A 16,553-nucleotide genomic window follows, 5' to 3' on the forward strand; every position below is an offset into this window, starting at 1 on the left:
AGTTGCATTATGATGAGAATAAAGTCAAAATATTCCTTCATTCATTTTCTACCAATTTTCCTCACAAGGGTCGCAGGAGTGCTGGAGCCTATCCCAGCTGTCTTTGGTCGAGAGGCGGGGTACACCCTGGACTGGTGGCCAGCCAATCACAGGGCACATATAGACAAACAACCATTCACACTCACATTCATACCTATGGACAATTTGGAGTCGCTAATTAACCTAGCATGTTTTTGGAATGTGGGAGGAAACCGGAGTACCCAGAGAAAACCCACGCATGCACGGGGAGAACATGCAAACTCCACACAGAGATGACCGAGAGTGGAATTGAACCCTGGTCTCTCCTAGCTGTGAGGTCTGCACGCTAACCACCCGTGTCAAAATATTATGGAAATAAAAGACATTTGAAATATGTCTTGTATCCTCATAAGGGTCGTGGAGGTATGCTGGAGCCTATCCCAGCTGACTTTTGGGTGAGGAGCACGGTACACCCTGGACTGGTCGCCAGCCAATCACAGGGCACAAACAAAAGGACAAACAAATATTCATATCTATGGACAATTTATGAACTATTAACTTAACACGCGTGCTTGCGGAGTACTTAGAAAAGCCATGTATGTACGGGGAGAACATGCAAACGCCACACAGAGATGTCTAATAGAGATTCAAACCCAGATCTCGACTGCGTGGCCAACATGCTAAGGTGAAAAAGTAAGGCATGCATAATATCCTGTATCCTTTGATTCATGCAGCCCACTCTGGGAAAAGTTTGGACACCCATTTCTGCAGAGATGAGAACCGTTTTGCTATTGTTATCGTAACTAGCTTATTGGATCGGAGCTGCGGGAAAAAGTGCATATTGTGATTATTTATCAAAGTAATTCATTGGCTATCAAGCCATGATATGTTGTTTTGTCGTTCATATCCTTTTTTTTCCATGCAGCAGGAACTCTGCAATCCCATTAACAGAGCAGCTGTTTATTGTTGTTTCTTCCTGTCTCACAAACGTCAGTCTGGAGTTTGCTTTTCATCAGCTGACACTCGGGACCATCATTTACTTATTTACGCTTCTTCATCAAAAATTATGAAAAATTATTTTCCACAACTTTATTCACTGTTATGTTTGTTTTTTTTCTAATATTCAAACGTCCTTTTTTCATATGTCAACTTTATTCAACTAAAATTTGATTATTTTTCTCATAGTGAAATTATTACTTTTTCTTGATGGATTACTACTTTTTTCCCCTGAATGTTTCAACTTTATGTTTTTTTTCTACTATTTCAACTTTTTCTTGTAAATTTTCTTCTCATGATTATGACTTTATTCTTGTAAAACATTATCATGTTTTCCACATATCTAATTTTCCAAAAATTACAAATTTATTCACTCTTTTTTTTTAAATAATAGTTCGACTTTTAAACAATAGATGTGGTTTAAATATACAAAATTTTATGCTACTAAAATTTTAATTATATTAATTTTCCTAATAATATTCTGATAATATTTGGAAAAAAGACTTCAAAAAATTACACCTACGTTCGTTTATTATAATAACCCAATGTTAAAATTACTTTTTTAATATTTAAATTTAATATAACTAAAATTACTAAAATTACAACTTTTTTAATATGTTGAATTTATTCTTGTTAAATTCCTGCCTTATTTAAATTTTTTGCTGGTTTAATTTTTTTTAAATTATATATATTATATTATTTTATTATTATATTTTATTTTATTATATTTTTTATTATTTTATTTTTACTGTGATAAGGGCCAATAAAAAGCAGCCGAGCCAAGCGCTTGGAGCACCACTGCCTTATCACAACGTTCTAACATCCCTCCCCCCAAAGACTGTCTCATTCTGAGGTCTGCGCGCTAACCACATGACCGCCGTGCTGCCCTATTTCAAAGCAATCCAGCTCTATTCTGATTTTTATTCATGACGTTGCTCATTTCCGTTTTGGAAAACTTTAGTATCTACAAACTGGATTGTTGCTTTTAAAATGATTTAAGCAAAAAATACACATTTTCTGAAGTAGTTGATCGTATTTGCCCTCAAGATTCAAAATCTGAACCTTCTTGGCAGAAGCTTTTCATGCTGACCTTCAGGATGCTGATGCTCTTAAGACCATGTGCCAATTGTGTGTGTGTGTGTGTGTTGTTTCCATGTGTTTGCCTACAGGTGGTCAGGGTCCCTGATAGTTAGACACAGTTTGTCTTGCGTATCCTGCTCGTGAACAATTGTGGGAAAATCAGAGGTCAAGACAAAAAGAGAAATAAAGAGGCCAAGAGAGACGGGGCTCCGTCCAAATGGCGTGCAACAACTTCCTGCGGTGTTCCTGGCGGATTTATACAATGTGACAGGTGAAACCAATAGCGTTTGGAATGAGCGCTCTGCGTGGATGGAAACATGACAATGATGTGGGAACAGAAGTAGACTTGAATCAAATAATGGAGTGTTTCATCTTGCAGATGGTGCTGAGAATGAACCCCTGCCGAGGTCAAACCTTTGTGGCGGGGTGTTCCAACTTTTTGTTGTGAAAAATGAAAGAATGCAAAGGCTGCTTTGTTATTTTATGAAGTTATATATATATACTATATTTTAAAATGCATCTCAGCATTATTGCAGACAGGTGTGGTATATCAAGATGCTGATTGGAGAGCATGATTATTGCACAGGTGTGCCTTAGGCTGGCTACAATAAAAGGCCACCTGAAATGTTTAGTTTTACATTATTAGATTATTAACTTTACAAAATACTTTGCTACAAGCGCTTTTTAATATATATATTATTATATTATTATATGTATATATTTTAATAGCACTTAACTATTTTATTTCATTAATTACTTGAATTTATTTTAGCGTAATTAATGCATACCGAATGCATGTTAACGCAACACTTGGGACAACATGAGGAATTATATACCGTGTCCTTTTATTGTGGCCAGCCTACACAGACTTGTGAGCAATATTAGAGATAAATGAGCCTTTTGTGTACCTAGAAACTATTTTCCTTTTAAATAACTTCACTAAATACTTTGCTACAAGTGTTTTTTTTGTATTAATAGTTAGGCTGTCAAAAATAGCACTGAACTATTTGATTTCATTAAGACTTGAATTTATTTTAGCTAAATTAATGCATACCGATTGCACGTTAACGCAACACTTGGGACAACGTTGCACATTATAGAGTGACCTTTTATTGTGGCCAGACTATTTTTTGGGGACTATTTTCCTTTTAAATAACTTCACTAAATACTTTGCTACAAGTGTTTTTTGTATTAATAGTAAGGCTGTCAAAAATAGCACTTAACTATTTTATTTCATTAATTACTTGAATTTATTTTAGCGTAATTAATGCATACCGATTGCACGTTAACGCAACACTTGGGACAACATGAGGAATTATACTGTGTGATACAATTGCGCATTATAGAGTGGCCTTTTATTGTGGCCAACCTACACTGACCTGTGAACAATATTAAAGATAAATGAGGCTTTTGTGTCCCTAGAACGCGTTTAGCTTATGATGGATGGGAGGAAAATGTTCAGTTCACAATAATTACCTTTGTTGTCAATTGCATAGGGTTACAGACTCTCCTGTGGTTCTAGATTCAAGACCAAAAATAAGGTTATTTTACTAAAGTAAACATATTGCTTGTGTTTTGATTTATGACTTTATAAAAAATGTGAAGGTATCATAGTTGCCAGATGACAAATGACAAATTGACATTGCTCGGTACCATCTTCTGCAGTAAAACATTAGCAAACACGTATAGTTTAGCTTATAATGCATTTTTACCATCGCATCAACTAACAGCACTGTTGGAACAAAGCTGCCACTGGCAGAACAGCACCCCCACCTGGCAGAGAGAGGTACGACGGACAGTTCACAACATAAGCAAACATATATTAAACGGGTCAAATTATCGTACATTATGGGGTGTTTTGATTTATTAATTGTACATTGTACAGAAGGTGAAATTACCGTACAATTATGATTTAGTACATGTGGCAAACCCGCTAAGAACAATTAGGTTGAACCACCCTGAAGTTATACTAAACTAAATTTATTTTCTTTCCCCAACAAATGTGTGTCGATATAATATATTCTGTAAGGTTCAATATACAGTATAGGTCGAATAAATATTTTTAGTGCAACAAATTCATACCTATAACCAAATTGTATTCTTGAGCAAATCGGGTGAAATACAACACGGCACTTTCGTCATTTCAGAGCTAGGATCCTGATTGGCTACAAGCGGATGATATTTGGCGGGCAGCTCTGATTGGGCTAGAGAGTCGCGCCAAACGTCACGTGGTGTCGCTTTTCGCGGGAACTGCTGCCTTGTTGTGTGGACCTCGTTGCTGGGAGCGTGTTTGTCCGGATAGAAGTACTTCTGTTTTGTTTTCTTTTTGTGTTTTTCGTATCTCGTTGTTGGATTATTTCAAGATGGACATCGCTACCGCGACTACAGAAAATGCCGGGGAGACAGTGAAAGACGAGTTGGCTGACAAATGTCAGAAGTTATTCCAGGCTTTCTTGGAGGAGTAAGTATCACGCTTTGCTACTGCTCGGAACTCGATCGATTCCACAATGTGTGTGAATGTGAAAATTAGCAACCATGACAGTGAGTATTGTTGTTCTTCTTCTGTGTGAAGGTTCCAGACCACAGATGGAGAAGTTAAGTATGTCCGGGAAGCCGAGGAGTTGATCCGGCCTGAGAGGAACACATTGCTGGTTAGCTTTACTGATCTGGAAGGCTTCAACCAGGAGCTGGCAACCACCATCCAGGAAGAGTATTACAGGTGGGGACTATTTTCCTTTTAAATAACTTAACTAAATACTTTCCCCCAAGTGTTTTTTGCATTAATAGTAAGGCAGTTAACAATAGCACTTAACTATTTAATTTCATTAATTACTTGAATTTATTTTAGCGTAATTAGTACATGCTCACTCGCTCTCTGTTATGACGACAGAGATGCATTCAGGGGCACTCCGAACATCACAACAACGTCTTTTATTATGTGTGTATGTTAAAAATGTATTGAATGAGTTAATAATACTATAATAATATGTAATAGCAACAATAATAACCATAGTACTGCATTATTAGCATCAGTAACAATAACAAATGTCACAGGTATTGTTTGCTTAGTCACAGGAATGAGCTAATAGGTGCAAATTTTCCAGTTTAACGTCACTTCCTGTTTACAGAGTGTATCCCTTCCTCTGCCGGGCTGTTCGCAACTTTGCAAGGGATCATGGGAATGTTCCGGTCACTAAAGAATTCTACGTAGCCTTGGAAGATCTGCCTTCCCGACACAAGTAAGACTGTTTGAAAATGTTTGCATTTGTTGATTAGCGCACGGATATAATGATGTGTACTTTAGGATCCGTGAATTGTCGTCCATGCGCATCGGGACCCTGGTGAGGATCAGCGGTCAGGTGGTTAGGACGCACCCGGTCCACCCTGAACTGGTGAGGCACGGCTTCCGTATTGTGCGGTCGTAACGGGCGTGAGCTTCAGGTGACGACGGGTGCTGTGTTTTGTAGGTGAGCGGCACCTTCTTGTGCATGGACTGTCAGGCGGTGATCAAAGACGTCCCTCAGCAGTTCAAATATTCCCCGCCGACTATCTGCCGCAACCCCGTGTGCAACAACCGCTCGCGCTTCCACCTCGACACGCACAAGTCCAAGTTCATTGACTTTCAGAAGGTAAATTCACGATGTGTGTGATGGAAGAATGTGTCGGTGATACAGTGGCGGTGTGTGTGCAGGTACGTATCCAGGAAACGCAGGCGGAGCTACCTCGCGGTTCCATCCCACGCTCGCTTGAGATCGTTTTGAGAGCCGAAGCGGTGGAGACGGCTCAAGCCGGCGACCGATGTGACTTCACCGGGACGCTAGTTGTGGTGCCGGATGTTTCTCAGCTCAGCACTCCTGGTATTTTATCCTCCTCACGGTCACATTGGACTGTCTTTCCTTGGATTAAATTTTTTTTTTTTTTTTTACATCAATTCTATTCCTTATGCAGGTCTGCGAGCTGAGACCAGTACCAGGGTGGGCGGGCCTCAGGGCTTTGAGTCTGAAGGTCTGAGGGGACTGAAAGCTCTGGGGGTCCGAGAGTTGTCATACAGACTGGCTTTTCTGGCCTGTAATGTCGCTCCCACAAACCCACGGGTAAGGGAAAAAAAAGATGGCGTGTTTGGACCAGCTCTTTTTACAGGGCCAAAGTCCATCCGGGTTCTTTTGAGTCTAATTGTTTCTATAATTTTATGGTAAAACATTTGAGTGTTAAGTTGCAGTGTGATGAATTTAATGTTTCTAAGACGAAACCGTGAGTGAAATTGTTATATTGAGTAATGATCTGCAATTTCCAATAGGTTGACAAGCTCCTTGTGAGTTTCGTCGTAGCTCATGATATAGCTCAAAATAAAGAACCGGTCCTCACTGACTTGTGCGTGACACAGTTTGCCTTTTTACAGGGCCAAAGTCCATCCGGGTTCTTTTGAGTCTAATTGTTTCTATAATTTTATGGTAAAACATTTGAGTGTTAAGTTGCAGAGTGATGAATTTAATGTTTCTAAGACGAAACCGTGAGTGAGAACCGGATAAAGAACCGGTCCTCACTGACTTGTGCGTGCCACGATATGCCTTTTTCCTCCTCTGAATTGTATTTTTCCGTCTTAAATTTTGAGCTCCCCTTACATCCGATATGTATTTATTCCATTTCTGTCTTTGTAGTTTGGTGGAAAGGAACTGCGAGAGGAGGAGCAAACGGCTGAGAGCATCAAGAGCCAGATGACCGAGCGAGAATGGGAGAAAGTGTTTGAGATGAGCCAAGACAAGAACCTTTACCATAACCTGTGCACCAGCCTCTTCCCCACCATCCACGGTCAGTGCCGCCATTCTACTTAAGCCAACGTTAGTAAAAGACGCGTCGTTTGAGCGGTGTTGTCGGTTTTGGGAATGCGCAGGCAACGACGAGGTGAAACGCGGCATCCTTCTGATGCTGTTCGGAGGCGTTCCCAAGACAACAATGGAGGGAACCTCGCTGAGAGGAGACATCAACGTCTGCATCGTGGGAGACCCCAGCACTGCCAAGAGCCAGTTCCTCAAGTAGGTATCAAACAAGTCTTAAATCTTGTGCAGTAATCCACAAGTTGAAATATTTGTTAAAAAAAAAAAGTAAAAACCAACAAAATGATAAATTAAAAAAAATTAAAAACATTAAATTAAATAATTTAAAAAATTAAAATAATATTCATAGTATAATATTATAATAATAAAATTAAACAAAGTCAAAGAAAAAGTGAATGATACTGTTATCTAAGTACGCAGTTGGGATTTGGCGTTTGGGTTTAAAAATGTATTGAATTAATTAATAATAGTTAATAGTATAATAATATCTAATAGTATGTAATAGCAGCAATAATAACCATAGTACTGCAGTGTTAGCATCAGTAACAATAACAAATGTCACAGGTATTGTTTACTTAGTCAGAGGAATGAGTTAATACATGTGCAAAAGAAACGGTCATAATATTTTAACTAACTCAATATATCAATATTTATTATGTTTAATTAATAGTACTAAAAAGCTGAGGTGGAGGCTGTATTTTTTCTTTAAATATATTAAATTTAAAAAAAAGTCTTCGCATATCTACAGTCTGTTGGTTGGTTAAAAAACTAAACAATGGCCCCTACCCCCCTTTTCTCAGTATGCTGCCCTTGGTGGGAAAAGTTCTGCTTTAGATCACCTTTTTCAAAAAACTGACACATCTGGCAACTTTTTCTGGTCACTTTTGGAGACATAAAAGCACGCATGGCTCTTCTCAACGAGCAGCGGGTCCTGCTGTGGTCATCTAGAATCTCGTTTGTGACAAAAAGAAGCGCCGGAAGAAAGTTATTTGGTACTTAAATTATGCAAATTAGATGCCATGCGCCAACACAAATACATTGTGGCCCTGTGGGGATGTTAAATGTGGACACGCTGACCTGACTGTGTGTGTTTTTTGTGTAGGCATGTGGAGGAGTTCAGCCCCAGAGCGGTTTACACGAGCGGCAAAGCAAGCAGTGCTGCTGGTCTGACTGCTGCTGTGGTTCGAGATGAAGAATCCCATGAGTTTGTAATTGAGGCTGGAGCTTTGATGCTGGCTGATAACGTGAGAGTCTCTTTTTTTTTTTTTTTTTTTTTTAAATCAAACTATTATTACCTCGGCCAAGGAAGTTGTTTTTGCCAGTGTTTATGTTTGTTTGTGTTCAAAATAACAGTAAAAATTCTGAATCCATTTGGAGGAACATTTCAGGAAATGGGGTGTGAAAGAACCGATTAAATTTTGGGGTTGATCCGGATCACCGTCTGGATTCAGGACGTTTTTTTACAGGATTCCCTAATGTCCATTTTTGGCATTTGTGCATGTAACTCCACAAAAATACGGTTAGAGCATTTCTTTAGGACGTTTAGCCTTTCTGGTACATTGCGCTGGGATAGGTGTTGGCATGCTAACATTAGCATAGTAGCATTTTTTGCAGTTTTCATGGGTAGACACAAATACTATCATGCACGGTGTTAGCATGTTAACATTAGCATTCTAGTGTTTTTTGCAGTTTTCATGGGTAGACACAAACACTATCATGCTAGGTGTTAGCATGCTAACATTAGCATAATAGTGTTTTTTTCCGTTTTCATGGGTAGACACAAACACTATCATGCTAGGTGTTAGCTACTAGTTTTTTGCAGTTTTCATGGGTAGACACAAACACTATCATGCTTGGTGTTGGCATGCTAACATTAGCATACTAGCATTTTTTACGGATTTCATGGGTAGATACAAACACTATCATGCTAGGTGTTAGCATGTTAACATTAGTATTCTAGTGTTTTTTGCAGTTTTCATGGGTAGACAAACACTATCATGCTAGGTGTTAGCATGCTAACATTAGCATATTAGCATTTTTTACGGATTTCATGGGTAGACACAAACACTATCATGCAAGGTGTTAGCATGTTGACATTAGCATTGTAGTGTTTTTTGCAGTTTTCATGGGCAGACAAACACTATCATGCTAGGTGTTAGCTACTAGTTTTTTTTGCAGTTTTCATGGGTAGACAAACACTAACATGCTAAGTGTTAGCATACAAGCATTTTTTGCAGTTCTAATTGGTAGACGCATATAAACACGCCTATCATACTAGGTGTTAGCATGTTAATATTAGCATAGTATAATTTCTACCCATTTTCATACATAGACACATTTTTGAACACTTAGCAACATTAGCATGGCGTTATGCATAGTAGCAATTTTAGCTGTTTTCAAGGATCGACACTTACATGAACACTTATGTACTCCACTGTATGTCTAGTTTGTCAAATAAGTATTTTGTCTTCAGGGTGTGTGCTGCATTGACGAATTTGACAAGATGGACCTCAAAGACCAGGTGGCCATCCATGAAGCTATGGAACAGCAGACCATCAGCATCACCAAGGCTGGAGTCAAGGTAACAACACTGATTTTTAATTCTAAACACAAATTCCACTCCAGTTTCTACAAGAATAAACCAAAAGTGTGCCTCCTCCAGGCCACCCTAAACGCTCGCACATCCATCCTTGCTGCCGCCAACCCCGTCAGTGGCCGTTACGACCGCAGTAAGAGTCTGAAACAGAACGTCAACCTGACGGCGCCCATCATGAGCCGCTTCGACCTCTTCTTCATCCTGGTGGATGACTGCAATGAGGTAAGCAGGCGCTCGCCTCGCTTCATGCGACCGGTTGGTCATGTGGAATTGTGGTGAAATCGGGTGGCACCGCAGGTTACGGACTACGCCATCGCCAGGCGCATCGTAGATCTGCACTCGCGTGTGGAAGAATCTGTGGACAGGCTGTACTCTTTGGATGAAATCCAGAGGTACCTGCTGTTCGCCAGGCAGTTCAAACCAAAGGTACGCTAACACTATTTAACATTATTACAATTTTCCAAGTGTTTTTTTCTAAATACTGTCTTTTACAGATTTCCAGCGAATCTGAAGAGTTCATCGTCGAGCAGTACAAGCGTCTCCGCCAACGTGACGGCTCGGGGGGCGTGACCAAGTCAGCCTGGAGGATAACTGTGAGGCAGCTGGAGAGCATGATCCGCCTGTCAGAGGGCATGGCCAGGATGCACTGCTGTGACGAGGTGGGTTCTCACAGGAAAAACGGAAAAGGCAAACTCATCTTTCAACTCCATATTGACGCCCATCTGATATTTAAAAAAAAAATGTCTTCCCTTCCTAAATTATTCAGGTTCAGCCCAAGCATGTCAAAGAAGCTTTCCGCCTTCTGAACAAGTCCATCATCAGAGTGGAGACACCCGACATCAACTTGGAACAAGAGGATGAACAAGAAGAGGAGATGCCAGAGGAAGGTAGCTATCATATTGATTATTCATATCACTCATATGTACCTCGTTCTCCACATACAGTACACCCCAAACCTGTACATTTCCAACTAGAAAAGCACTCTGCGTACTCCAAGCGCCATAGTACCATAATGTGATTTACACCTTAAATGTTAGTCCACTCATTATATATTACATATTTAGATTTTTTGACCATGAAAACAGTAGTTTGAATGGCGTAAAAATTAAAAAAACACAGAGAATAAGTGTCTACTTGAGAAAATTATACTATGCTAATGTTTGCATGTTAACACCTAGCATGATATTGCTAAGTGTCTACCCACGAAAACAAATCAAAATGGTACTATGCTATCATTAGCATGCTAGCAGTACTAACATGCTAAGCATGCCAACACTTAGCATAATAGCGCTAAGTGTTTGTGTGTCTATTCGAGAATGGGTAAAATGTTACTATGCCAATGTTAGCATTGCTAAGTGTCTACCCATGAAAACGAATAAAATTATACTATGCTAACATTAGCGTGCTCGCAGTACTAACATGCTAAGCTAAGCATGCCAACACTTCGCATAATAGAGCTAAGTTCTTGTGTGTCCACTCGAGAATGGCTAAAATGTTACTATGCTAATGTTTGCATGTTAACACCTAGCATGACATTGCTAAGTGTCTACCCATGAAAACAAATGAAAATGGTACTATGCTAACATTAGCGTGCTTGCAGTACTAACATGCTAAGCTAAGCATGCCAACACTTAGCATGATAGCGCTAAGTGTTTGTGCCTACTTGAGAATGGGTAAAATGTTACTATGCTAACGCATGGCATTATAGTAGCGTTTATATACGTCTTCCCATGAAACCAGCAAAAAAAAACACTAGTATGCTAACACTTAGCATAATAGCGCTAAGTGTTTGTGTGTCTATTCGAGAATGGGTAAAATGTTACTATGCCCATGTTAGCATTGCTAAGTGTCTACCCATGAAAACGAATAAAATTATACTATGCTAACATTAGCGTGCTCGCAGTACTAACATGCTAAGCTAAGCATGCCAACACTTCGCATAATAGCGCTAAGTTCTTGTGTGTCCACTCGAGAATGGCTAAAATGTTACTATGCTAATGTTTGCATGTTAACACCTAGCATGACATTGCTAAGTGTCTACCCATGAAAACAAATGAAAATGGTACTATGCTAACATTAGCGTGCTTGCAGTACTAACATGCTAAGCTAAGCATGCCAACACTTAGCATGATAGCGCTAAGTGTTTGTGCCTACTTGAGAATGGGTAAAATGTTACTATGCTAACGCATGGCATTATAGTAGCGTTTATATACGTCTTCCCATGAAACCAGCAAAAAAAACACTAGTATGCTAACACTTAGCATAATAGCGCTAAGTGTTTGTGTGTCTGCTTGAGAATGGGTAAAATGTTACTATGCTAATATTAGCATGCTAACGCATGGCATTATAGTAGCGTTTATATAAGTCTTCCCATGAAACCAGCAAAAAAAACACTAGTGTGCTAACATTAGCATGCTAACACTTAGCATTATGTACTGGGAAGGCAAAATGTCCCAAATAATTGCTCTGACCCTTTTTTTGGGTGCACTACATTAGTGTTTTTTTTCTGCTGGATGTTGCCCACCATGTGAATAATTATCTTATTTTAACAAATTTAAAATACAGGAAACATCCCTAATGGCGTTAACGGTGACGTCGGTGGACTAAACGGACACGTCGGTGGTATCAACGGTCACGTCAACGGTGTGAACGGCCACACCGACAGTCAGCCCAAACCGTCCCTGCGCCTGTCTTTCGCCGAGTACCAGCGCATCTCCAACTTGCTGGTCCTGCATCTACGCAGATCAGAAGAAGGTAAGTCGTCTTGTCCTTCTACTTAATTCGTGCGTAACTCTCTGCTAAATGACTGCTTTGAAATAATGCAGCTGAGGAGGAGGAGGAGGAGCTGAAGAAAAGCGCGGTGGTGAATTGGTACCTGAAGGAGATCGAGTCCGAGATCGAGTCGGAGGAGGAGCTCATCAACAAGAAGGGACTGATCGAGAAGGTCATCCACAGGCTGGTGCACTATGTAAGTCCTCGCTGCTGCACAGAACAGTTACGATCCAGATCTTCTTATATCCCGTATCTTCATCCATTTTTTTTTTTTACTTCCTCAGGATCACATACTCATCGAGTTGTCCCAGTCGGGCCTAAAGGGCTCCGAGCCTGCAAGTACAGAGGAAGTGGTTCTGGTCGTCAATCCCAACTACATCCTAGAAGACTGAATGAACTTCATCATTGCTTAGTTTGATATAGAAGTAAAAAAAAAAAAATACAGTTAATGAATGCTCACATGTAAAACATACAACAGTAGCATTAGAGTCAGATTGTACAAATATTGGGTTATTGTGCTTATCATGGAAAAACAGTGTTTTGTCGCATTTATTGTAAATATGCTGCTGGCTTCTTTATACGTGTTATGTATTTTCTCATGTGCTACAGTGGGTTTGAGGTTAAGTAAATAAAATAACGTTGACCTGAGCAGTTTCTGAATTGACAAATAGAACACACTTAGCCGCGTTCACTTTAAACCCAAGCAAACATTCCACCATTAGTTGTAGGATATGAATTATCAACTGTTTTGTGTAATTAATAAGTCCTATTTTTATACAACCATTAAAAAAATCCGTTTATTTTTTTGTTTCTAAAGTTGTGTTGCTCGTTTCAGTTCAGTGCTACTGTTATATTTTTATTGTAGTTAACATTATGGGGTTTTGTTTGTCTATAAATTGTTTATACATTGTCAAAGTAGAAAGAGTACTTTAGTTAACTTTTACTCACTCATTTAAAGTTGTGTTGCCAACTGTGGTGCTCAATTTCAACCCGGAAGAAGGTTCAGCCGGCACATTCGTCTCATCCCTCGCGGTCTCCAACAACTTCCGCTTTATCCACCAATAACGGCAAGGTGCGTTCTTGAACGTCAGAATATAGAACATCATGAAAGTTAAAATACGAGCAACTATTACAAAGAGAAGTGCAAACCACGGGAATTTCCCGGTCAAAACGGGATCAGTGACAGGTATGCTGTGGGAAAGATTATAATAATAATAATTATTATTATAATTGTAATTTACAATTTACGTCGGAAGCTGATATGACCAACATTGTCCAGCAGGAGACACCAGTCACTATTATTAAGCGCTGTAACTGCGCATGCCCGACAAAATTACACAACAAACATGGCGGCGCACTTGTCAGCGTTGAGAATGGCTTGCAAAGGTAAACATTTAATGTTACGTTCAAATGCCAGCACTGCATCTCAACTAATTTAGTCTCGTAGTTTATAAATTGTAGTTAATGTTTGTTTGGTGTTGTTGTGATACAAATGCGTTACTTTGTATGGGTAACATTTACATTTTGTTGCCTGGTACCAGGTGCACTCCTCGGTCGATGGGTGGGCAATATGAGGTACTTTTCACCGGCATTGTACAAATGTTCGAGGGTACAGACGGCCTCCATGTTTAGTTCCGGGACGGAACAGCAGCAGAGGAGCCAAAAGGATATTAGAGCTGAGGAGGAAGAGGAGGACAGTGAAGGTCCTGAGTACATCCCCCTTAAAAAGGCTAAGAATCCCATGATGAAGATCGGCTATGCATGGTTAGTCTCATTTGTGACGCTACGTTTTTTATACTTATTCTCACTGTTATTCCACTTTGACTAGAATACATTCTCAATTTCTGTTATTCCTTCACGCAGGATGATTGGCCTCCCCGGTGGAATAATCCTCTTTTTGCTGACAAAAAGGCAAGTGGACAAGAACCGTTTAAAGCAGCTGAAAATTCGACAGAAGATGCAAAAATCGAACGAGGGCAACTACGAAGGGAGCCGCTACCGGCGTGCTGTGGAGAATGCCAAACTTGACCAGTAGCCCCTTTGCTTTGCTTTGATTTTCAAGACAGAAATGGACATTAAAGTAGCCTTTTAAGCAGGGATCATGACAAATATTCTCATGTTTAAATGAGATGTATTGAATATTTAATGTGTCATATCAATGTAATGGAGGCTATATGACTTGAATTCACAGAAATCCTCCAACATATGATAAGGCTTACAAATAAAATTGTTTGTATTATACATGACAAGTCAAAAAGAACAAACTCGCACGTCCACAGCAAGTTAATGCATCACTTAAATCAACAATACACATAACCTAAAACTGTTATTTCCACATCTTATATGGATGACTTTAATGGGTGCATGGACATTGTAGAGGCGGCTTGTGACTGTTTTGGGGCGTGACGGACTTCTCAGTGAGAACACAAACTGCACATCAATATGTGCTTTCACTTTTAAGTCCCCTAATACAAGAAAACACCAGAAAAAGTAGCTACTTTATATTTGGCACTAGCTGCTTTTGAGAAAATGTTGCCAGGTTCAGAGACAAAGTCACCAATTGACATGTTTTTCCAATTGACATGTTTTTCCAATTGAATTGACATTCATGAGTGAAACAAACGGCTAGCTCAATGAAAACTAGCCCAAAACAACAGGAAACGTGGGAAATTTTCAAACAATTTGACAAAGAATCAAGCTTATAAGACATCTGGCAACGCTGACGCCACTATTTCAGAGGCACTGAATGAAAGTGATTATTTGGTGAATGGGTGTCTTTTTTTTTGTTGTTTTTTTAACTACTGTTCACACTTCAACAAAAATAATTAGCCTTACTCAACACGGGTACAGCCTAAATTTAGGGTGACCAAGCGTTGTTCCTGTACGTTTTGTCACATGTCCATGGTTACCGCCGTCAAGCACAGTTTTTCTGCCTGTCTTCAAAATATTTTGAAAAGTTCTGAACGGTAAAAAAAAAAAAAAAAAACAGGAATTGTCAGAAATAGGATATGGAAGAACTGATCAAATTTTGGGGGTTATCCAAAATCCCAAATCCCCCCCCCCAAAAAAAACAAATAGATACTACTACCTCATTTCTCAACCGATTCAGACTGTTCCAAAGTTAAAATTCAAGACTCCTTCAGGACATTTAGCCTTCACTGTATATTGCGCTATCATGCAAGGTGTTAGCATTACTAGCTTTTTTTAAAGCTATTTTCATGGATAGACACGTATATAAACACTTAGCACTGTCATTCTAGGTGTTAGCATTAGCATTGTTTTTCTGCCTGTTTGTCTTCAAAATACTTTGAAAAGTTCTGAATGGATTTGGGTTAAAAAAAAATCAGGAATTGTCAGAAATAGTATATGGAAGAACTGATCAAATTTTTGGGGTTATCCAAAATCCCAAATTTTCCCCCCAAAAATTAAAATAGCTACTACTGCGTCCTCATTTCTCAACCGATTCAGACTGTTCCAAAGTTAAAATTCAAAACTCCTTCAGGACATTTAGCCTTCACTGTACACTGCGCTATCATGCAAGGTGTTAGCATTACTAGCTTTTATTTTAGACACATATATAAATACTTAGCACTGTCATTCTAGGTCAGGGGTGGGCAAACTTTTTGACTCGCGGGCAGCATTGATATGACAAAATTTACGTTGGGGGGGGGGGGGCAGACTATATATATTTTACACGTAACAGTCCACCTGGTATTATTGTATCTGTAAAATTGTCACGCAATCTGCTATTATTATTTATTATTTTATATTTATATTTAAATATTTTAAAAATAATAAAATATAATAATTACAATAAATTTAAAATAATAATTATATTATTATGTAAAATATGCAAATATAACAATAATATATATAATTAATATAATAATTAGCATTAATATAATAATTATAATAATCATAATAGTTCTAATAATAATTATAATCTAATAATAATAATAATTATTATTATTATTATGTGCTTGTGTCCCTTTTTTCAGGAGCACTTTGTAAACAACAGATCATGTCAAAAACCGAAATTGATAAAACCATCAAAAGGTTGGCTCAGGCCATGATGCCAGGTTGTATGTTGAGTTTAAATGAAATACTTTGGAAAGATTGGGCGGGCCGTATTCAAACATTTGGTGGGCCGGATGTGGCCCCCGGGCCGTAGTTTGCCCACCCCTGTTCTAGGTGTTAGCATTCTAACATTACCATAGTAGCATATGAACCATTTTTATAGGCACATCTATATAAAT

The 16,553-nt window shown here is 39.0% G+C and overlaps 3 protein-coding genes across 3 annotated transcripts in view; 2 read left to right on the forward strand and 1 right to left on the reverse strand.

The window, feature by feature from the left end:
* LOC131125549 (UDP-glucuronosyltransferase 1A1-like) overlaps positions 1 to 13,332 on the reverse strand; it is a 62,556-nt gene extending 49,224 nt beyond the window's left edge. The window contains exons 1-2 of the mRNA XM_078791389.1: positions 13,246 to 13,332; positions 12,401 to 12,630 (exon numbers count right to left, since the gene is read on the reverse strand). The gene's annotated coding sequence lies outside the window, so the exon portion shown is untranslated. The remainder of the gene's footprint in view (positions 1 to 12,400; positions 12,631 to 13,245) is intronic.
* mcm6 (minichromosome maintenance complex component 6) lies at positions 4,292 to 12,945 on the forward strand. The gene is made up of 18 exons (XM_058067297.2): positions 4,292 to 4,555; positions 4,667 to 4,813; positions 5,223 to 5,333; positions 5,399 to 5,486; positions 5,562 to 5,723; positions 5,786 to 5,951; positions 6,043 to 6,188; positions 6,753 to 6,903; positions 6,986 to 7,127; positions 8,032 to 8,173; positions 9,403 to 9,510; positions 9,592 to 9,747; positions 9,823 to 9,951; positions 10,020 to 10,184; positions 10,292 to 10,412; positions 12,091 to 12,279; positions 12,351 to 12,493; positions 12,582 to 12,945. The coding sequence occupies exons 1-18, from the start codon at positions 4,458 to 4,460 to the stop codon at positions 12,687 to 12,689; spliced, it is 2,472 nt and encodes an 823-aa protein (XP_057923280.2). The 5' UTR covers positions 4,292 to 4,457; the 3' UTR covers positions 12,690 to 12,945.
* Positions 13,333 to 13,598: 266 nt separating the features above from the next.
* LOC131126204 (uncharacterized) lies at positions 13,599 to 15,253 on the forward strand. The gene is made up of 3 exons (XM_058068481.2): positions 13,599 to 13,683; positions 13,839 to 14,061; positions 14,161 to 15,253. The coding sequence occupies exons 1-3, from the start codon at positions 13,644 to 13,646 to the stop codon at positions 14,330 to 14,332; spliced, it is 435 nt and encodes a 144-aa protein (XP_057924464.2). The 5' UTR covers positions 13,599 to 13,643; the 3' UTR covers positions 14,333 to 15,253.
* Positions 15,254 to 16,553: the final 1,300 nt, after the last annotated feature.

Source organism: Doryrhamphus excisus, linkage group LG6, assembly GCF_037039965.1.
Source record: "Doryrhamphus excisus strain RoL-2023G ecotype Guam linkage group LG6, RoL_Dexc_Guam_v1.1, whole genome shotgun sequence".
NCBI lineage: Eukaryota > Metazoa > Chordata > Actinopteri > Syngnathiformes > Syngnathidae > Doryrhamphus > Doryrhamphus excisus.